At 46.0% G+C, this 23143-nt stretch overlaps 1 protein-coding gene across 1 annotated transcript in view; it reads right to left on the bottom strand.

Moving 5' to 3' along the window:
* The window catches only part of LOC125463041 (uncharacterized), a 96261-nt gene that overhangs the window by 28285 nt on the left and 44833 nt on the right, over window positions 1–23143 (bottom strand). Inside the window, exons 17-22 of the mRNA XM_059640678.1 lie at window positions 19473–19606; window positions 13673–13870; window positions 12815–12966; window positions 10276–10453; window positions 3098–3206; window positions 2699–2832 (exon numbers count right to left, since the gene is read on the bottom strand). Of these exons, the coding sequence (XP_059496661.1) occupies window positions 2699–2832; window positions 3098–3206; window positions 10276–10453; window positions 12815–12966; window positions 13673–13870; window positions 19473–19606 (905 nt within the window). The remainder of the gene's footprint in view (window positions 1–2698; window positions 2833–3097; window positions 3207–10275; window positions 10454–12814; window positions 12967–13672; window positions 13871–19472; window positions 19607–23143) is intronic.

The following is a 23143-nucleotide window of genomic DNA, read 5'->3' as shown; positions in this document are numbered from 1 at the left end:
CTCAGGATTCCCTCCAACAGCTTGCCCACCACCGATGTCAGGCTCATCAGTCTGCAGATCCCTGGCTTTTCCTTACCACCTTTCTTCAACAGTGGTACCACGTTAGCCAACTCCAGTCTTCCGGCATCTCACCTGTGGCTATTGAAGTTACAAATATCTCAGCGAGGGGCCCAGCAATCTCTTCCCTCCCTTCCCACACCGTTCTAGGGTACAACTCATCAGGTCCCAGGAACTTATCCAACCTTTAGCACCTCCTCCTCTGTAATTTGGACATTTTTCAAGATAGTGCGATTTATTTCCCCATATTCGCTATCTTCCGTATCCTTCTCCAGGGTCACAAATCACATGACACCAGGTTTCAGTCCAACGGGTTTATTTGAAAACACAAGCTTTTGGAGCCTCAGGCTTCTGTCAAGCACGCAATTTATAGACAGTCAGTCAATATGGCATTTTATAAATACCTACTTTAGAAATAAAACCAGTCTGACTTCAAACCAAAACACAAACAGATTCTAATCAAGGCCTCACACCTAACATGTATCGTCTGACCTAAAATATCACCTCTTTCTTTACTCTGATAAAACCTGTAGTTCTCTCAGGTCGGTGACTTGAAAAGAATTACAGAAACATATTAATTAACACCTTCTAAATGATTAAAGATTTATGAGGATCTTCTGTTTGTTTAGTACATCCTCATCAGTGGTGTGACCCGTTGATCTTTTATTTATAAGGTCTGTGTCTGATACTGCCTCTCTCAGTAACACCTGGCGGAGGAGTGAGGCTCCAAAAGCTTGTGTTCTCAAATAAACCTGTTGGACTAGAACTTGGTGTTGTGTGATTTCTGACTTTGTCCAACACCAGCGCCTCCACCTCAATGACTTCTCCACAGGAAACACACTGTTGCAAAATATTCCCTTAGTATCTCCCTGATCTCTGCGACTCCGCACATTGGTGGTCTTGCTGATCTTTAAGGGGCCCTATTCTCTCCATAATCACCATTTTATCCCTAACACATCTGTAGGATCCCTTTGGATTCTCCTTAACCCTATTTGTGGCATCTATCTCATATCCCCCTTTTGTTCTCCTGATTTCCCTCTTAAGTATACGCCTACTGCCTTTATGCTCTTCTAGGGATTCACTTGATCCCTGCTGTCTAAAGCAGATACATGCTTCCTTCTTTTTCTTCACCAAAACCCCGATTTCTCTCATCATCTAGCATTCCTGATATCCACTAGCCTTGTCCTTCATCCTAACAGGAATATGCTGTCTCTAGGTTCTCATTAACTCATTTCTGAAAGCTTCCTGTTTCCCAGCCATCCCTTCAACTACAAACATCTGCCTCCCCTAATCACCTTCTCAAAGTTCTTGGCTAATACAGTCAAAAGTTGGCCTTGCTCCAATTTAGAGCTTTAACCTTTAGATCCAGTCTATCCTTTTCCATCACTATTTTAAAACTAATAGAATTATGGTCACTGACCCCAGGAGCTTCCCCATTGACACCTCAGTCACCTGCCCTGCCTCATTTCCCCAAGAGTAGGTCAAGTTTTGCATCTTCTCCGGTACGTATTTTCCTGTACGCATTTAAATTCCTCTCCATCCAAGCCCTCAACGCTACGGCAGTCCCAGATTAAGTTGGGAAAGTTACAATCCTCTACCATAACCACCCTATTACACTTACAGATAACTAAGACATCCCTATAAATTTGATTTTCAATTTCTGGTTGACTACAGGGGTGGGGGTATCCTACATTACAATCCCAACAAAGTGAGCATCCCTTTCTTATTTCTCAATTCCACCCAAATAACTTCACTGAACGTAATCCCAAGAATATCCTCCCCTTTATCACTAATCATAAACACCATACCTCCTCCTCTCTTGCCCTACTTTCTATCCTTCCTATTGCATCAAGCTGCCAGTCCTATCCATCCCTCAGCCACGTCTGAGTGCTATGACATCCCAATCCCATGCGGATGAATTCAGAGCCTTACCTGTTAGGCCTCTTGCATTGAAATAAATGCAGATTAGTCTATCAGCCCTTTCTCATTCTCTGCTTTACTCCTGCCTGCTCTGACTGTTTGACTTATCCATTTTCCCAACTGTATCAGTCTCAGGCTGCCCTCTTTCCTCACTATCTCCATAGGTCACACCCCTACAAAATCAACCCCCCACCCTTCCACTTTACTAGTTGAAATCCTCCCAAACAGTTCTAGCAAATCGGCCCACCAGTATATTGGTCCCCTTCAAATTCAGGCAACCCATCCCTCTTAAACAGGTCACTTCTACCCCAGAAGAAATTCCAATGATCTAAAAATATGTACCAGCTCCTTGGCCACGCATTCATCTTCTTTATCCTCCAATTCCTACCCTCACTAGGTTGTGGCACCGGGAGTAATCCAGATATTGCCGCCGTCCTTTATGTATTCCTGCCCAACTTCCTATATTCTCTCCTCAGAATCTCCTTCTTTTCCAAGAGTCATATAGTCATACAGTACAGAAACAGAGCCTTCAGTCCAAACCAAACTTAATCCCAAAACAAACTCGTCCCGCCTAGGGGAGGCAATGGACTGGTCGTATTCACTGGTGACATCTGACCACTGCCACCAGCATCCCCCCCCACCCCCCTCCCTCATACCCCGCTATAATGCTTCACTGGAATCCCTGACCCCTCACCAGGAACCCTTGTCCCTGACCTCTGACCTGTAGCAGGCTGAGTTGCTCCGTGAGTTTCCGGGAGGCAGTACAGAAGACGCGGTCTCTGTGCTCCCGGACGAACTGCTCCATGTGGGATTTCATCCGGCCAAAGGAACCTGATCCAGATTCAGACTGACACGCTGGAGGGAGACAGGGGTTAAAAAGGCACACTGTGTAAATCTCCTCCTACCACCCCACCACCCAACTCCTAGCAAACATTAGTACTGGAGAACGCAAAGATCGGCATTTCCATGGCACCTTTCGGGGCCCTAACATTCCTCAGAGTTCCCTACAGCAAAGGAAGCATTTATGACATTTGTGTTGTTGTAATGTAGCTCCCAATACGCAAAACAGGATAGCGCGGCGTCCCCTCGGCACCGACCCACTGGCTGCACAGCACCTTACCTTTGTAGGCAGGTATCATTTCCCTTTGAATAGTTGGTGTCAATATCCTGGAGACAACGCGCTGACGTGCAGTGATGTCCACCATCAACATCAAGGTAAAGTTCTGCAACTGTGAGGGAGGGAAAGAGAGAGAGAAACAGTGAGAAAGTATGAAGGGGGAGAAGACAGAGTATGAAGGACAGAATGAGAGTGTATGAGGGAGAGAGAGAAAGTGAGCGAAGCATGAGACTGAGTGTGACAGGGAGTGAAGGAATGAAGGAGTGAGGGAGAGAGCAAGTGATGTGAGAGAGAGAGAGAGAGAGAGAGAGAGAAAAAGAGAGAGAAAAAGAGAGAGAAAAAGAGAGAGAAAAAGAGAGAGAGAGAGATCCCTGGGCCTGTATGTTTCCACTGGGGACAATCTGTCTTGACTACCAATCTGACCTTGTTTCTTAGAGCATAAACAATAATGACAAGCAACATAGCGACAAGATGTGAGATACTGTGACACAGTGCTGACAGATGAGAGAATTCGGTCCAGTGCACAGGACAACCTTCAGCTCATAGTCCATGCTAGCTCCATCAAAACAATTTACTGAGTACCATTCTCTCTGTTTTATCCTCTTCAGATAAATTATTCAATTCCTCTTGATGGCTTTATTTGAAGCTGCCTGTACCCCCCACACAGGCTGTGCACACCAGGCCCTGTCCACTCCCTGTGGGAAATCTTTCTCATCATGTCATTGTTGCTTCATTTGACAATTATCCTCTGGTTTGTCATCCCTTCAGTAATCAGAACAGTTTCATTGCTCTGTTGAAAATTATTTTAAAATTTTCAATTAAATCTCCTCACTACATTCCCACAGAATCCCTACAGTGTATAAGCAGGCCATTCAGCCCATCGAGTCCTCACCAACCCTCCAAAGGTGATCCCACCCTATCGCTGTAACCCTGCATTTCCCACGGCCAATCCACCCAAATCTGCACATCCCTGGACGCTACGGGCAATTTAGCAAGGCCAATCCGCCCTAACCTTTTGACTGCGATGAAACCGGAGCCCCAGGAGGAAACCCACACAGACGCAGGGAGAACGTGCAAACCCTACACAGACAGTCTCCTAAGGTTGGAATTGAGCCTGGATCCCTGGCACTGAGGTGCAACAGTGCTAACCACTGAGCCACCATGCCACCTATGGAAAATGGCTAATATTCTCGAGTAGATTTGTAGCTCGGGTGATGGATGTTGTGATTGGTTCACTTGCTGAGCTGGTCCATTAGTGTGCAGACATTTCCTTACCCCCTGCTGGGTAACATCATCAGTGCAGCCTCTGATGAAGTGCCGTTGCGTTTTCCTGCCGGGTATTTAAACTCTGGAGTCCATTGGATTTGATTACCACATTTCCAGTTTTCCTTGGTGCATATATAGAGTGTAGTTCTGTGTGTTTATTGATGGCTTTCTTGGTGGAGAACCAGGCCTCTAGAAATTCCCGTGCTTGTCTCTGTTTGGCCTGTCCTAGAATCCTGATGTTGTCCCAACTGAACTGGTGGTTCACCTTATCTGTATGTATGGAGATGAGTGAGTATTGGTTGTAATTTTTTGTTGCGAGTTGATGTTCATGTGTTCTCATCCCCAGTTTACTTCCTGTCTGTCCAGCGTAATGTTTGTCGCAGTCCTTGCACGGAAGCTTGTGTATTACTGTCCATAGTGGACACTGCATAGTAACACTGTCACTGGCTGAGTAACACATGACTGAAGCTGTATCTGGGGAACAAGGTTGGAACCCTACCACTTCAGATGGTAACATTTGGATTCAATTTTGGAACATAGTAGTCATTATTATTGAGGCCATCTGGTAGCCTAATGGTAACTACACAAATTATTCATTGTTGTAAAACAAAAACCCACCTTTTTGTACAATAATGTCCTTTAGTCAAATAAATCTCCCCTCCTTACCAGGCCTGATGTACACATGACTCCAGACTCTCAGCAATGTTGTTGTCTCTGAACTGTCAACAGAGAAATTCAGGATGGGCAGTGACAAGCACATACAATTGCTGATTCAAAAAAATTTAAATGACTTGTCACTTGACATGAGTATCTGCAATAGATACTGCTTGAAATCAGGTTGACACTTTGTTTTCCAATTTGAAATAACGTTAAACTTTATCCTTTACTGCTGAAAAAAGACACATTTGTCAAAGCTTATTGCATGGCACCCATCAGAACAATTTGCAAGAATACAATTTCTAAGAGAAAGCCAACATTTTTTGATTTCACTCATGGGACATGGACGCCCCATTTATGATAAGTCTCTAGTCACCCCTTCAGAAGATGATGCTGAGCTGCTATCTTGAGCCGCTGCAGTCCATCGACCCATCGCTAAATGAATATTTTTCAACAGTATTCACTCTAGAAAACGACAATGTTGTCGAGGAGAATACGGAGATACAGGCTACTAGACTAGGTGGGATTGAGGTTCACAAGGAAGAGGTATTAGAAATCCTACAGAGGGTGAAGATAGATAAGTCCCCTGGGCCGGATGGGATTTATTCTCGGATCCTCTGGGAAGCCAGGGAGGAGATTGCCGAGCCTTTGACATTGATCTTTAACTCGTCATTGTCTACAGGAATAGTGCCAGATGACTGGAGGATAGCAAAGGTGTTTCCCCTGTTCAAGAAGGGGAGTAGAGACAACCCTGGTAATGATAGACCAGTGAGCCTTACCTCAGTTGTTGATAAAGTGTTGGAAAAGGTTATAAGGGATAGGATTTATAATCATCTAGAAAAGAATAAATTGATTAGGGATAGTCAGCACGGTTTTGTGAAGGGAAGGTCGTGCCTCACGAACCTTATTGAGTTCTTTGAGAGGGTGACCAAACAGGTAGATGAGAGTAAACCGGTTGATGTGGTGTATATGGATTTCAGCAAGGCGTTCGATAAGGTTCCCCACAGTAGGCTATTGTACAAAATGCAGAGGAATGGAATTGTGGGAGACATAGAAGTTTGGATCGGAAATTGGCTTGCTGAAGAAGACAGAGGGTGGTAGGTGATGGGAAATGTTCATCCTGGAGACCAGTTACTAGTGGTGTACTGCAAGGGTCAGTGTTGAGTCCACTGCTGTTTGTCATTTTTATAAATGACCTGGATAAGGGCGTAGAAGGATGAGTTAGTAAATTTGCAGATGACACTAAGGTCGGTGGAGTTGTGGATAGTGACGAAGGATGCTGTAGGTTGCAGAGAGACATAGATAAGCTGCAGAGCTGGGCTGAGAGGTGGCAAATGGAGTTTAATGCAGACAAGTGTGAGGTGATGCACATTGGAAGGAGTAACCAGGAGGCAGAGTACTGGGCTAATGGTAAGATTCTTGGTAATGTAGATGAGCAGAGAGATCTCGGTGTCCATGTACACAGGTCCTTGAAAATTGCCACCCAGGTTGACAGGGCTGTTAAGAAGGCATTAGGTGTTTTAGCTTTTATTAATAGAGGGATCAAGTTCCGGGACCAAGAGGTTATGCTACAGCTGTACAAAACTCTGGTGCGGCCGCACTTGGAGTATTGTGTACAGTTCTGGTCACCGCATTATAAGAAGGATGTGGAAGCTTTGGAAAGGGTGCAGAGGAGAATTACTAGGCTGTTGCCTGGTATAGAGGGAAGGTCTTACAAGGAAAGGCTGAGGGACTTGAGGCTGTTTTCATTAGAGAGAAGAAGGTTGAGAGGTGACTTAATTGAAACATATAAAATAATCAGAGGGTTAGATTGGAGGGATACGGAGAGCCTTTTTCCTAGGATGGTGACGGCAAGCACGAGGGGGCATAGCTTTAAATTGAGGGGTGAAAGGTATAGGACAGATGTCAGAGGTAGTTTCTTTACTCAGAGAGTAGTAAGGGAATGGAACGCTTTGCCTGCAGCGGTAGTAGATTCGCCAACTTTAGGTACATTTAAGTCGTCATTGGATGAGCATATGGACCTCCCACAACCACAACCATCTTCCTGTGTGTCAGGTCTGACTCCAACCAGTGGACAGACTTTCCCCTCGTACCAAATCGATTCCAGTTTTTTTGGTTGGGCTCCTGGATGCCACACTCGGTCAAATGCAGCTTTGATATCAAGGGCTGTCACTCTCACCTCACCCTCTGGAATTCAGCTCTTTTGTCCATGTTTGAACGGAGGCTGTAATGAGGTCAGGAGCTGAGTGGCCCTGGTGGAACCCAAACTGGGCGTCACTGAGCAGGTTATTACTGAGCAGGAGCTGCTTGACAGCCCTGTTACTGACACCTTCCATCACTTTGCTGATGATCGAGAGGAGACTGATGGGGCGGTAACTGGCCGGGTTGGATTTGTCCTGCTTTTTATGTACAGGACATACCTGGACAATTTTCCACATTGTCAGGTAGATGCCAGTGTTGTAACTGCACTGGAACAGCTTGGCCAGGGGACTGGCAAGTTCTGGAGCACAAGTCTTCAGTACTATTGCAGAATGTTGTCAGGGCCCGTAGCCTTTGCACAATCCAGTGTCTCCAACCATTTCTTGATATCATGTAAAATGAATCAAATTGGCTGAAGACTGGTATCTATGATGCTGGAGAGCATAGGATGAGGCCAAGATGGATCATCCAGTCAGCAAACATGGCTGAAGATTGCTGCGAATGCTTCTTTTGCACTAATGTGCTGGGCTCTTTCATCATTGAGGATGGGGATATTATACAGGTTCCTCCTTCACTGAGTTGTTTAATTGTCCACCAGCATTCACGACTGGACGTGGCAGGACTGCAGAGCTTAGATCTGATCCATTCGTTGTGGGGTTGCTTAGTTCTGTCTGTCACTCGCTGCTTACATTGTTTGGTGTGTAAGTAATCCTGTTTGGTGGCTTCACCAGGCTGATGCCTCATCTTCAGATCTGCCTGGTGCTGCTCCTGGCCTGCCCCCCTGCACTCTCCACTGAACCAGAGTTGATCCCCTGGCTTGACGGTAATAGTTGAGTGGGGAATATACCAAGCCATGAGGTTACAGATGGTGCTGGAGTACAATTCTGCTGCTGTTGATGACCCACAGCGCCTCATGGATGCCCAGTCTTGAGTTGCTAGATTTGTGTGAAGTCTGTCCCATTGAGCACGGGGATAGTGTTACACAACACGATGGAGGTTATTCTCAATGTGAAGGTAGGACTTTGTCTCCACAAGGACTGGGCGATGGTCACTCTTACCGGTACTGTCATGGACAGATGCATCTGCAGCTGGCAGATTGGCAAGGGTGTGGTCAAATATGTTTTTCTCTCTTGTTGGTTCCCTCACCAGCTGCCGCAGACCCAGTCGAGCAGCGATGTCCTTTAGGACCTGACCAGCTCTATCAGTAGTAATGCTGCTGAGCCACTCTTGGTAGTGGACATTGAAATCCCCCACCCAGAGTACATTTTGTACCCTTGCCATCCTCAGTGCTTCCTCTAAGTGTTGCTCAATATTGAGGAATACTGAACCATCAGCTGAGGGAGGGCGGTATGTGGTAATCAGCAGGAGGTTTCCTTGCCCATGTTTAACCTGAAGCCACAGGGCTTCATGGGGTCCATGTTCAATGTCAAAGCAACTCCCTCCTGATTGTATACCACTGTGTCACCACCTCAGCTGGGTCTGTGTTGCCAGTGGGACAGGACACATTCATGGATGGTGATAATGACATTTGGGATGTTGTAACAGTCTTACAGTTGAAGAGATATACAGCACGGAAACAGACCCTTCGGTCCAACTCGTACATGCCAACCAGATATCTTAAATTAATCTTGTCCTATTTACCAACATTTGGCCTAACTCCCTCTAAATGCTTCCTATTCACATACCCATCCAAACGGCTTTTAAAATGTTGTAATTGTAGCAGCCTCCACCACTTCCTACAGCAGCTCATTCGATACACACACCATCCTTTATGTGAAAATATTGCCCCTCATGTAATTTTAAATCTTTCCCCTCTCACCTTAAACCTATGCCCCTCTAGTTTTGGACTTGCCCCACCCCAGGGAAAAGACTGTGGCTATTTACCCTACTCATGCCCCTCATGATTTTGTAAACCTCTATAACATCATCCCTCAGCCTCCACTGATCCAGGGAAAATAACCCCAGCCTATTCAGTCTCTCCTTTTGGCTCAAACCCTCCAACCTGGCAACATCCTGGCAAATCTTTTCTGAACCCTTTCAAATTTCAAACATCCCTCCTTCGGAGGAAGACCAGAAGTGTACGCAATGTTCCAAAAGTCACCTAACCAATGCCTTGTACAGCTGCAACATGACCTCCGAACTCCTGTACTCAACGCACTGACAAATAAAGGTAAGTATACCAAACCTGTGATTCCACTTCCAAGAAGCTATGAACCTGCACTCCAGGGTCTCTCTGTTCAGTAACAATCCCCAGAACCTTATCATTAAGTGTATAGGTCCTGCCCTGATTTCCCATTCTAAAATGCATTTACGTAAATTAAACTCCACCTGCGACTCCTCGGCCTATTGGATCAAGATCCTGATGTACTCTGAAGTAACCTCCTTTGATGTCCAATCCAGTTCCAATTTTCGTGTCATTCTGTATTTTGGCTCTAGCTCCCCGACATTAGTAAGGAGGACTGTAGAATGTTGGCAGGGAAGTGTTTGGCATTGTCACTTCTCCCAGACCAACAGCATGTGGTCCGTCCGGCTTTATTCCCTTTGAGGCGTTTTAGAGATTTTGATTCAACCGAGTGTCAGAGGGCTATTGAGAGTCAACCCCATTTGCTGTGGGTCTGGAGTCTCATGAAAGCCAGACTGCGTAAGGATTGTAGATTTCTATTCCCGAGGGACATTAGTGACCCAGATGGGGTTTTTCCAACAACAGTTAGCATTCTATTTCTAATTCCAGATTTTTACTGAATTCAAAATCCACCATCTGCCACGCTGAGATTTGACCCTGGGCCACCAAAATGTTAGATTACACTGCAAGGGAGGAGAGAGGTGACTGGTTGGCTCGTGGACTCTGATTGGTGGGGGTATTGCCATGCATAATGCACCAGTTGATGATGAGTAACAGTTAACAGACAGACTTCAAACTTTAAACCAGGTAGCTTGACTGACTGGTTGGAGGCAGGAGGGAGGAGGGTGTGAACTCATCTCTGACAGAGGGATTGGTGGGGGGGGTTGTTCCTGCATCACGCCACATGCAGCAGACAGCAAGAATACTCCGCACTGACCTTGGCTTCCACTGCAGGGAGCTGCTGCCTCAGGATGTAATCCACAGGCTGTGTGTCCCCCTCAATCCGATACAGCCGCTGCTTCAGGTCACTGAAGAAATGGCGGAGGTTGACGAGCACGGCCGCCTTGAACTTGTGCAAATGATGGAACACCGACTTGCTGCAGAGGTGGGAGTCACTGCGTGCCCGGGGAAACCGAGCCAAGCAACTGTCAGACAAGGAGAACAGAAAAAAAATCCCCCACCCCATCCACTCTCCCCTCCCCTCACTGCTAGCACTCATTCCCCCACTCAAACAAGGAGAACAGACCCAATCACCCACGCCTCACCTGCCAGTACTCATTCCCACACTCTGTCCCAGTCTAAACCATGCCTCGCCTCCCTCCAGCTCTGCAACATCAGAGGACAGCAGGAACCGAAAGGAAATCACTTTGAGTCAGTTCCCTCACTTCAGTACATCATAGCTAACCATTCACCTCATTTTTCTGCACTATGCCAACATCCTTGAGATTGTCAATATGCAACATTTTCAATGAGTTCAACTCCGCACTTCTCCGAGTCTCCACAAATCTATCAATGTCAGTCTTAAATAATCCTTTGCGGCAAAGTATTCAATAAATTTAAAAGAGCTGCATTCCAGTGGTGATGTGAGTGACAGCCCTTGACATCAAGGCTGCATTCAACCGTGTGTGGCATCAAGGACCCTGAGCAGATCTGGAATTAATGGGTACTGGTGAGTCTCTCTTCTGCAGATTGAGGTCTACAAAATCATGAGGGGTATAGACAGGGTGGATAGCAAGAAGCTCTTCCCCAGAGTGGGGGACTCAATTACTAGGGGTCATGAGTTCAAAGTGAGAGGAGGAAAGTTTAAGGGAGATATGCGTGGGAAGTTCTTTACACAGAGGGTGGTGGGTGCCTGGAACGCGTTGCCAGCAGAGGTGGTAGACGCAGACACGTTAGCGTCTTTTAAGATATATTTGGACGGGTACATGGACGGGCAGGGAGCAAATGGACACAGACCGTTAGAAAATAGATGACAGGTTAGACAGAGGATCTTGATCGGCGCAGGCTTGGAGGGCCGAAGGGCCTGTTCCTGTGCTGTCGGTTTCTTTGTTTCTTTGTTTTGTTTCTGGTTGGAGTCATATCTGGCATGTAGGAAGATGGTTGTGGGTGTTGGAGGTCAAACATCTCAGCTCCATCATAAGTTCAAAAGTGCTCATAGATAAATGCACAATGTTCAGTACCATTTGCAACTCATCAGATACTGAGGCAGTCCCTATTCAAATGCAAAAATATCTGGACAATATCCAGGTTTGGGCTGACAAGTGGCAAGTAACATTTGTGCCACACAATTGCCAGGCTATGGCCATTATCAATAAAAAAAAAACAAAATCTAACCACTGTCCCTTGACATTCAATGGTGTTACCATCACTGAATCCCTCACTATCAATATCCTGGGGGTTATCATTGACCAGAAACTCAACTGGACTCACCACATAAACAGCTGCTACAAGAGCAAGTTAGACACCAGGAATACTGCAGCAAGTCACTCACCTCCTGACTCCCCAAAGCCAGCCCACCATCTACAACACACAGGTCAGGAGTGTGATGGGATACTCCTCACTTGCCTGGATGGGTGCAGCCCCAGCATCACTCGAGAATCTTGACACTATCCAGCACGTGATTAGCACAACCTCCGCAAACATCCACTCCCTCTACCACTGATACTCAAATGCAGCAGCAGTGTGTACTATCTACAAGATGCCCTGTAGAAATTCCCCAAAGATCCTCAGACTGCACCTTCCAAAACCCACAACTACTACCATCTAGAAGGACAAGGGCTGCGATACATGGGAACACCACCCCCTGCAAACTCCCCGCCAAGTCACTCACTGTCCTGACTTGGAATTATATCATCCCTTCATTGTCACTGAATCAAAATCCTGGAATTCGCTCCCTCAGGGTATTGTGTGTCAACTCACAGCAGGAAGGCTGTAGTCATTTAAGAAGGTAGCTCAACACCACCTTCTCAAGGGGCAACCAGGGATGGGCAAGAAATGTTGGTGAGTTGGCAACACCCATGTCCAATGAGTGAATAAAAAGCCTCTCATCGTAGGATTGCATCTCATCTTTGGTGCCAGTCTAATCAATGTTGTTGCATTAAGTACATCTTTCTTCGGGACAGAGACCACAAGGGCTTCAGGTGACACCAGTGCCCACAAATAAGTGCAGTGAGAATTCTTCATTCCACTTCCTTTTTAATAAAAGCTAAAGTGCCATCTCAGTCCCTACCACCTTGCTGTACATGCATATTAACTTGTTATATCAAAATGTACATGGACCCCACCATCCCATCAGAACATTTCCCCTTGCTCACAATTTAAAACAGATTCTGCTTTTCTACTTCTCCTTCTGAAGAGATAACTTCACTTGACACTCACTGTACTTCCTGCCTGCCCTGTTTCCTCCTTCCCCTGCCCCTGCCCCTGGCCCCCAACCTAGTAGAGTTAGTAGAGACTCCCAGATTCAGCTGATTTACCTGAACACCTCACTCCAGACGACTGTGAGGGGAATGAACATTGGGGAGGTCAGCTCCTCATTGAAGTCAACAGCTCCATAGGCAGGTGAGATAAAACTCCCATCACGGTCACATGCAGCCTTATAGGTTGGATACGGGTATCCGCTGGGGTGCTAATTGGCACACAGGAGAGGTAAAGAGAAAGAAAGATTACTCCTGGGAAAGCAATAGCTCACTCATTGGGCCCAGGGAGCTGAGGCTCCAGCTCAGCACAATGAATAGGAGGACCAGGGCTACTGGCGAGTACACTACACAGGGGCAATCGGTGCTACAGGTGACCGTACAGCATGGTGACGGCCAGGGCTACAGGCTAGCATCAGGCCAGAGGCGATCGTACTGCACGGTGAGGGCCGGGGCTGCAGGCTAGCATCAGGCCACAGGCGACTACAGCCAGCTCTCAGCTTCACTGCAGGCCATTTGCCGATCATGCCAGTGCTAGCTCTTTGAAAGAGGTAACCAATTTGTTGAATTACCTCCCCTGCCCCATTACATATGGCACTGACAACCTTTGTTTCAAGTACTTAACCAATTATTTTGGATAAGAGGCATTGGGGAGAGCGCAGGGCAGTGGGAGGAACTTAGATTTGATACTGGCCTGTACAGAGAGTGTGGGGACAGTAGGATGGCTTCCTGAATTGATTTAACTAAGGCTGTGGGGATGTAGGATCGGGTTGGGATACACACCAACACACTATTGACCTGCTGTGCAATAGACGGGGTGTGTGGGAAAGGTGATGTTAACTGCTGCTGGCCGCTGTTAACAGGTTCTGAAGAACAGGTTACGAAGCCATCGGTTCAATAAAAACGCCCAGAACTTACAGGCAATCCCCACTTGTGCACGCTGTGCTCGCAACTCATCACAGCCAATCTCTTCCCCTCGTTCAGCTGCGTCGTGATCAGGGAGAATGAAATTCCCACTTCTCGGTTACAGTCCTCGGCTGTTTGCTGGAAGAACTCTTTCACTTGGGACAGACAGTTTCTCACTGTTTCTCGAACCTGAGCCTGATAAGAGGCATCCTGAGGAGAGAGACACTGCAAATTGTACGTCACTGTGGTATACAGCTTGGTGATAACCCGGGCAGGGAGGGGTTGAAGCCGCACACACCAGACAGCTCAGGTCAGGAGGTTGAGAAATGGAAACATGGGCACAAGAACCACTGCCCTTTGGGGAGTGAGTGATCATGATACCCTAGTGAAAAAGAGTGGCACCAGTAAGGTGTCACGCTGGGTCTGAACCAGTGAGGCAGAAACCAAAACACTTTCTTTGTGGACACAGTTTATTAACTTTCTCAGTCTTATAGCTCCTTCCACAAACCAGTTCCACCCATTCCTCTTTTAAATCTATCCTGTCTATGGATAAATTAACCCCTAATTAACCTTATTGCAACTCAGAGTGTGGCATCAAGGAGCCCGAGCAAAGCTGGAATCAGTGGGAATCTGGGGGCACACTCTGTTTAGTCATTTCTGGCACAAAGGATGATGATTGTGGTGGTTGATCAGTCATCTTAGTGTCACCAACACTCTGTACACCTGAAGCATCACCTCCCTATTTTTCTATTCAACTCCCCTTACAATAAAACATAACATTTTATGCAATTTCCTGATTATTTGCTGTACCTGCAGTGGAACCTTCTATGATTCATGTACTAGAGCACCCAGATCCCTCTGCTTCCTCTCACGAATTAGACAATATGCTGTTCATTAGAAATATTTTTTCTGCTAAAGTAAACAGTTTCAGACTTTCCCACATTGTATTCCATTTGCCAGAATTTTACCCACTCACTTAACCTATCTGTGTCCCTTTGTAGGCTCCTCACTTCCTCTTCACAACTCACTTTCTGACCTATTCTTGTGTCATCAGCAAATTTAGCTCCCATACCTCGGCTCCTTCATCTCAACCATGTCTCTAAATTGTAAAGAGATGAGGACCCAGCACTGACTCCTTGAGACACCACTCAGGACATCCCATCAGCCTGAAAAAGACCTACTCATTCCTAATAATGATACCAAAACTGCTCGAGATCAGAAAAGTAACAGAATTGCTGGCAGATCCGGCAACATCAGTGGGAAGAATGTAGAGCTAATGTTTCGAGTCCAGTGACTTACCAGCAGACTTGTTTCTTCCCACAGATGCTACCAGACCTGCTGGGTTTGGCCAGCAACTTATGTTTTGGTTTCACTTATTCCTATCTCAGCTCCAGGACATCTCTGCAGGAGTTTCTCAGGGTAGTGTCTTAGACCCAACCTTCTTAAGTTGCTTCATTAATGACCCTCTTCCCATCATAAAGGTCACAATGGTTCAGCACCATTCACAACTCCTCGGCTACTGAAGCAATCCATATTCAAATGCGGCGTGCACATTATCACAGAATCCCTAGAGCATGGAAACAGGCCCATCGACCTGACCCTTCAAAAGAACATCCCACTCAGACCCAAACCCAGCCACGGCCCTCGTACCTTATCCCCTGTAACCCTGCATTTCCCATGGCTTACCCACCTAGTCTGCATTTCCACAGACACTATGGGCAATTTCCCATGGCTAATCCAGCTAACCTGCACATCTTTAGACTGTAGAGGGGAAGCCTGGGCATTTGGAGGAAACCCACGCAAACACGGGGAGAATGTGCAAACCCTACACAGATAGTCGCCCGAGGGTAGAATTGAACCTGGGTCCCATTGCATTGTAGGCAACAGTGCTAAACACTGAGTCGCCATGCCACCCTGGCTTTGGTTGACAAGTGGCATTTTTGCCACACAAATGCCAGGCAATGACAATCTCCAATAACACACAACCTAATCAACTGACCCTTGACATTCAATGACATCACCACCACTGAATTCCCCACTGTCAACATCCTGGGGGTGACCATTGATCAGAAACTGAATTAGACTTGCCATTTAAATACAGTGGCTACAAAAGCAGGTCAGAGGCTAGGAATTCCTGACTCCCCAAAAGCTGTCCGCTATCAACAACCTTCAAGTACGATGGCACACTCCCCACATTCTTGGATGAGTGTCATTCAAGCGACACTCAACGAGCTTGACACCATCCTGGATAAAGTAGTCTACTTCACTCCCTCCATCACTGGCGCTCAGTAGCAGCAGTGTATACCATCTGCAAGATGCACTGCAGACATTCACCTAGGATCTCCAGCCAGCACATTCCAAACCCTCGACCACTTCCACCTGTAATGACAAGGGAGCAGATACATAGGAAATACATTGTGTTTCCTTTCACGTCGCTGGGTCAAAATCCTGCGACTCCCTCCCTAACAGCATTGTGGGTCAACCCTACAGCACATGGGCTGAAGCGGTTCAAACAGGTAGCTCACCACCACCTTCTCAACGGGCAACTGAGCAATGGCAGCAACACCTACATCTCAGAAGTAATCAAAAAAGTATGTGGATCTTTCCAATATTTCTGCCCTTTTCCTTTGTAACATACCACTATCACTGGATTTGAGTTTTTTCTGATGGCATTACATGGTCCTGTGAAGTCAACTGAATTTTCTCAGAATCTTCAGCCTCCATGATTACACTCTCCCTGCATTCATGGCATTCGAGGGCTCAGAGGAAGTTAATCACAGCCTTTTCCCAAGGTTGGAGTTAGGGTGGGGAGAGGCAACTCATTACCAGAGCAGTTGTTTCTGCGATCCTCTCAAAATTTTTCCAGTTGCTATGCACTGTAGTCTCCAAACTGTTTCAGTTCATCGCAAGGACCGTCTGTGTCAGGGCAAAAATTTTACTTGGTTGATTTGTCCAGATTTTATCAAGTATCTCACCCATAACCATCTGATTTCTTTCACATTCTCTGTTAATGAAGGAACTTCCTGAGGTTATGACCACAAAGTTCACACTTACACAAACATACCCAAGTTCATCACTGACAATGCTGGGGACTACAATGTGCTGGTTCTAAAATTAGCCACTGGATCCAATCCAGTCCTTGCTATTTCACTATTACTCTTTTTTCCCCTGCTATGGGCTGACAATCAGCAAGTAGCCCTGTTCCACAGCAACAAGCCCACTGTTGTAACTTCATTAAAAGCTAACGGGACACTATCTACTTTTAAGTTCATCCACAGTATATGGGTGTTGCTGGCTGGCTAGGCCAGATTTTATTGTCCATTCCTAAATGTTCAAAGCATAACTGCTAGTTAACGACATTGCTGTGGGTCTGGAGTCACACATAGGTAAGGACGGCAGATTTCCTTCCCTAAGGGACAATAGTGAGCCACATGAGTTTTTCAAACAACCTATAGACCATAAGACATAGGAGTGGAAGTAAGGCCATTCGGCCCATTGAGTCCACTCCGCCATTTAAATCACAGCTGATGGGCATTTCAACTCCACTTCCCTGCACTCTCCCCGTAGCTCAATTCCTTGTGAGATCAAGAATTTATCAATCTCTGCCTTGAAGGCATCCAACGTCCCGGCCTCCACTGCACTCCGTGGCAATGAATTCCACAGGCGCACCACTCTCTGGCTGAAGAAACGTCTCCTCATTTCAGTTTTAAATTTACGCCCCCTAATTCTAAGGCTGTGCCCACGGGTCCTAGTCTCCCCGCCTAATGGAAACAACTTCCTCGCGTCCACCCCATACATGGGCCAAGTTAATGTCTCTTTTCTAAAAAAAAAATCTCACATTTAACGCTGCTCCTGTTTAGCGTCCTCATTGTCCCTTATTCCTGCATCCTTTAGTTAGATTTTAAACTGTGAGATGATGGATGGGCAAACTGCTGATTTAGTATTAAGACCTTCTCCCCACTTTAAACTCCTATCCTCTGATATCAATAACACTTGCTTAATAATTTGATAAGAGAAGTTAGGTCTTGCTAAAGTAATACAATAATATTATGGGGCTGAAACTTCCAGAAACTAGCACAATTCCGTCAGTCTGATCAGTACTGCCGTATTCGCTGTCTGAACCCTCCGTGCCACAAGTAATTTTCAAAATGTTGAGAACCCACAGAAGTCCATTGGGCAGCATGGTGGCTTGGTCATTAACAGAGTTGCCTCAAAGCGCCAGGAACCTGGGTTCAACTCCACCTGCTTCCACCAGGCTTCTGGAAATTGTTCCAAAATCAAGTTTCTTTCTGGAAATCTAACTCTAGTTAATACCAACAGGCTAACCATGCTTGGGACTTTAATAAAGACCAACAACTTAAAGGCAAGCACCAAGTTAAGATGTTCCAATTTGAATTTACCAAAGTCTGACCATGCATTTTATGTATTTTTCTAATAGCTATGTCCATAAATGTTAGCTGTTTATCCCAATCTCTCTCAGGGTTGACTTCCTTAATTTTCTAATCAACCTGTTCAGAGGTGGGACTTGAACCCAGGCCTCCAGGCTCAGAGGTTTAGACACTGCACCACTTCACCATTAGTGTCCCCTTGTCCATTTCTAGAAGCTCCAGTTCTGAATACTTTCCATCTGATCTTGTTTCGAGTAGGAAGCAGTAGTGTTTCAATAGCCTTTCTCTGGTAAAAACATTACTGGTGTCTATACCTCCACATCACTTTTCCATCGAGCATTAGATTCAACTTCACAGAAAATAAGGGGGAAATTAGATTCCAACACTTTACACCAATTCTTCTCAAAAACACCTCAAGTTAAACCTTCTGCCCACAAAGAATTCCTCGTTTCCAACCTTCACCTTCAGTCAACTGATGCCAATGCTGAAATCAGATGGAAACAAGTCAGGGGAACAGAAACCGAGATGCCAGTTTTTGTTTGGCGGAAGAAATCTACGAGCTACTCGGTCTTAAGTACTTTCCAACCTGTTCAGAGATATGTTACAACGCACCTCTCTGCGGCAGGTGGGACTTAAACCTGGGGTGTTCTGGGGTCTCCATTTCAAGGTGAGAGGGGAAAAGTTTAAGGGAGATATGTGTGGAAAGTTCATTACGCAGAGGGTGGTAGGTGCCTGGAATGTATTGCCAGTGGAGGTGGTAGAGGTGGGCACGATTGCGTCATTTAAGACGTATCTAGACAGATATATGAATGGCAGGGAGCAGAGGGATACAGATCCTTGGAAAATAGGCGACAGGTTTAGATAGAGGATCTGGATCAGTGCAGGCTTGGAGGGCCGAAGGGCCTGTTCCTGTGCTGTAATTTTCTTTGTTCTTTGACACTACCATTGCGGCACAACAGCCCTAATTCCACATTATGTCCACTTAATTATTAATCAATTAAACCATAGTCTCTTGTTTGACTACTTACTCTTAACCAGCAACGAGGAGCCAGGATTCACATCCACAGATAGTCAGAATTGCAGGCTGTCTCCTAACCATGCTGTGAGTGTGCAAGAGTGGCAACAGGCAGGGAGTGCATGAAAAACGGCTCACCCTAGCGCTTCAGTAAGGGAGGGAGGGAGTGAGCTCACCCCATTTTTCTGAAAAAAAAAAGGTCCCGACCCGAAACGTCAAATTTCCTGCTCTTCTGATGCTGCCTGGTCTGCTGTGTTCCTCCAGCTCCACACAGTGTTGACCGAGTCCAGCATCGGCAGCTCCTGCTATCTCTGAGTGTGCTCACCCCTACTCCGGCCACAATTCCACACGCCCCACCGCACCACCCTGCAACAACGCTGACACTACACAGCAGGATTCCAATGTTTACCTGGGCTCTGCGATTAGTCAGGTAAGTGACCACGTGACTGACAAAGGTCGCCACTCTGCGGATGACCATCTCCGTGGCGACGACCCGTCTTGACAGGGTGATCTGATGAACAAAACGTTGAACTGCGGGGATTTCTGCAGAAAATCAAAGCAGGCAGCTCAGAATTAACTTGCCTGTGATTGAACTTCAGAATTCCTTCCCCACCACATACATGATTCCACGATCAGGAGCCTCAACAGGGTCTTCCAAACAGACCATCAGACCAAAAGATACAGATGGAGATTTAGGCCATTCAGCCCATCAAATCTGCTCCACCATTCAATCATGGCTGATAAGTTTCTCAACCTCATTCTCCTGCCTTCTCCCCATAAGCCTCGATTCCCCTAACTTCTGCAGCCTCCATGTTTCTCAATACTACCTGTCTCTTCACCTATCTTTGTGTCATGTGCAAACTCAGCAGCAATGCCCTCAGTTTTTTTTCAACCCGCTTGTTAATGTGTGTGTGAATAGTTATGATCCTACCACTGACGCCAGCAGAATTCCATTAGTCACCGGCTGCAATCCTGAAAAAGACCCTTTTATCCCCACTCTCTGCCTTCTGCCTCGACCCATGCCAGTACCTTGCTCCTAACACCATGGGCTCGTCTTATTTAGCAGCCTAGTCAGCAGGAACTTGTTAATGGCCCTTTAAAAATCCAAATAGATCACATCCACTGGCTCTCCTTTGAGGAGTTAGCAAGCAGGTTAGACGAAGGATTCTAACAGATTTGTCAGGCATGGCCAAAACTGTGCTGACTCAGACCTATGTTACCACGCATTTCCAATTACTCCACAATCACACCCTTAATAACAGCCTCTTAAAAACTTACCAATAACTAATGTCAGACTAACCGGCCTACAGTTTCCTGTCCTCTGCCTGCCTCCCTCCCTCCCTTAAACAGGAGCTTTACATTAGCCATTTTCCAGACCTCTGGCATCCTTTCTGACTTCAATGATTCCTGAAAGATCACCAACAAATGCCTCCACAACGTCCTCAGCCACATCCTTCAGAACCCCTGGTGCAGTCCTTCTGATCCGGGTGATTTATCCACCTTCAGACCTTGCAGCTTCCCCAGCACCTTCTCCTTAGTGATGGACACTACACTCACCTCAGTCCCCTCACTCCCTCGAAGTTCTGCAATGCTGCTGGTGTCTTTCACCATCATGACTGATGCAAAGTGCCTGTTCAGTTCCTCCCCCATTTCTCTGCTCCCCATTACTACCTCGCCAGCCTCATTTTCCAGCAGTCCAATCCCCACTTTTACCATTCTCTTACTTTTAGATATCTAAAAGTAACTTTTACAATCTTCTTTTATATTACTATCTAACTTACTCTCATATTTCATTCTTAGTTATCCTCTGCTGGGTTTTAAATGATTTCTGGTCCATACAGAGGGTGTTGCAATAACGGAATGAGCTGCCAGAGGAAGTGGCAGATACAGGTGCAGTTACATTTATTTTTATTCTTTATTCATTCACAGGATGAGGGCATTATTGGCCAGGCAGCATTTACTGCCCATCCCTAATTGCCCAGAGGGCAGCTCAGAGTCAATCACATTACTGTGGGTTTGGAGTCACATGTAGGCCAGACCAGGTAGGGATGGTAGTTTCCTTCCCTAAAGGACATTAGTCAACCAGATGGATTTTTCCAACAATAGACAATTGACGGTCATCATTACATTCTTAATTCCAGATATTTTACTGATTTTAAATTCCATCATGGCAGGATTTGAACCTGGGTCCCTAGAATGTTGTCTGGGTCACTGAATCAACCGTTGAGCGACAATACCACTAGGTCATCGCCTCCCCTTAGAAGTTTAGATTTAAAAGACATTATAGGTATATGAATAGGAAAGGTTGAGAGGGTTAAGCACCAAGCGCAGGTAGCAGGGATTAGTTTGGGAAACCTGGTCAGTACAGACAAGTTGGATAGATGGTCTGTTTCTGTGCTGTATGACTAGATTCCCTACAGTGCGGAAACAGGCCCTTCGGCCCAACAAGTCCGCACCGCCCCTTGCAGCATCCCCTCTAACCCATATAAACCCGAACACTATGGGCAACTTAGCATGGCAGATCCACCTAACCTGCACATCTTTGGACTGTGGGAGGGAACTGCAGCACCCGAAGGAAACCCACACAGACACAGGGAGAATGTGCAAACTCCACACAGACTGTCGCCAGAGGCTGGAATCGAACCGGGGTCCCTGGCGCTGTGAGGCTGCAGTGCTAACCACTGAGCCACCGAGCCGCCCCAAAGCTCTATGACTTTGACTCTGACATCCCAATTCCCAAATACTATTCAACTGTAGATGGCATCACATTCGAGACCATTTTTAGGAATTCCCAACCCACAAAACCCTGGCAAAAAACGCAGTTGATGTTCTCCTTCTGAAGCAGCTATAAGATTCTCTATGAAGACAGCAAACGTTAACCTTCTCGGCCTCACGAAGAGCTCAGTATCACAACAACGAGAAACCACAACCCGACAGTATTGATGAATATGGGGAGAAAGCATACGGAGAAACGAGCCTGAGGAGAGGCAGCAGGTATAGGGAATCACAGAATCGCTACAGTGCAAACACAGGACATTTGGTCCAGCGATTCTACATTGAAAATCTGAACAGCATCCCACCCAGATCTATTCCTCCAACTCCACATTTCCCATGGCTACTCCATCTTGCCCGAGAAAAATTTAGTATGGCCAATCCACCTAACCTACACATCTTTGGACTATGGAAGGAAACCAGAGCATTCAGAGGAAACCCACACAGACACAGGGCGAATGTGCAAACTCCACACAGACAGTCGCCCAAGGGTAGAATCGAACCTGGGTCCCTGGTGATGTGAGGCAGCAGTGCTAACCATTCACTCACCAGGTCACTCTATAGCAGAGAAAGTTAGGTCACAGCTCAGTATAAGAAAGCTGAGATTTATAGTTATATTTATCATTTTAAAGTTTAGATTTTAAGGTCAAGCCATATTGGAGTTTTACTTTTGTGCAGGATTTAAAAGAACTAACACAGATGATCCTTCCGGAATAGCAATTTAATACAATATATTTCAGGGAGCAGGGAACACCTGCAGTTTTAATTGAAGATTGTTTGTACTGTGCTGGTCACAACAGGGAGCATAAACATCGAGGGCCAACAGCTTATTTTTTGGTTCACAATAATCAAGGGTTATCTTAAGTTAGAAATCCCACAGTTCAAAAGTTTTTGCAAGTTTGGGAAGACCTGACTATGGACAGAAGCAAGTACAGTTGCGAAAGAAAGGAATAAAGAGTCATTCTGGGAAAGCACAGTAACCACAGTATAAACATTTGTGAAGTTTCTAGACCAGAAGTGTTTGGTTAAAAATAAGCAAGGCTCTTAGAAGCTGAGCAAGTCTAAGCTCTCTATTTTGTGAACATTCATGTACAAAGGCTCAACAGTTCACAGGAAACAACTAAGAATTAGTTTTATTGACCATAAAGACTTAATATGGAGGGGAATTTTTCAAGCACAAATTTCAAGAATGAATTGGATAAGTAATGTAAAACGAGAATTTTGTAGAGCTTTGGGAATAAACCACAGGGGGCGTGGAGCACTCTTTTGAAGAATCTGCACAGTGATTAAGACCAAATGGCCCCTTCC

The sequence above is a fragment of the Stegostoma tigrinum genome, chromosome 2 (genome assembly GCF_030684315.1).
Source record: "Stegostoma tigrinum isolate sSteTig4 chromosome 2, sSteTig4.hap1, whole genome shotgun sequence".
Taxonomy (NCBI): Eukaryota; Metazoa; Chordata; class Chondrichthyes; order Orectolobiformes; family Stegostomatidae; genus Stegostoma; species Stegostoma tigrinum.
Note: the sequence above shows the minus strand (reverse complement) of the source record. Positions and strands in the feature narration are given on the sequence as shown.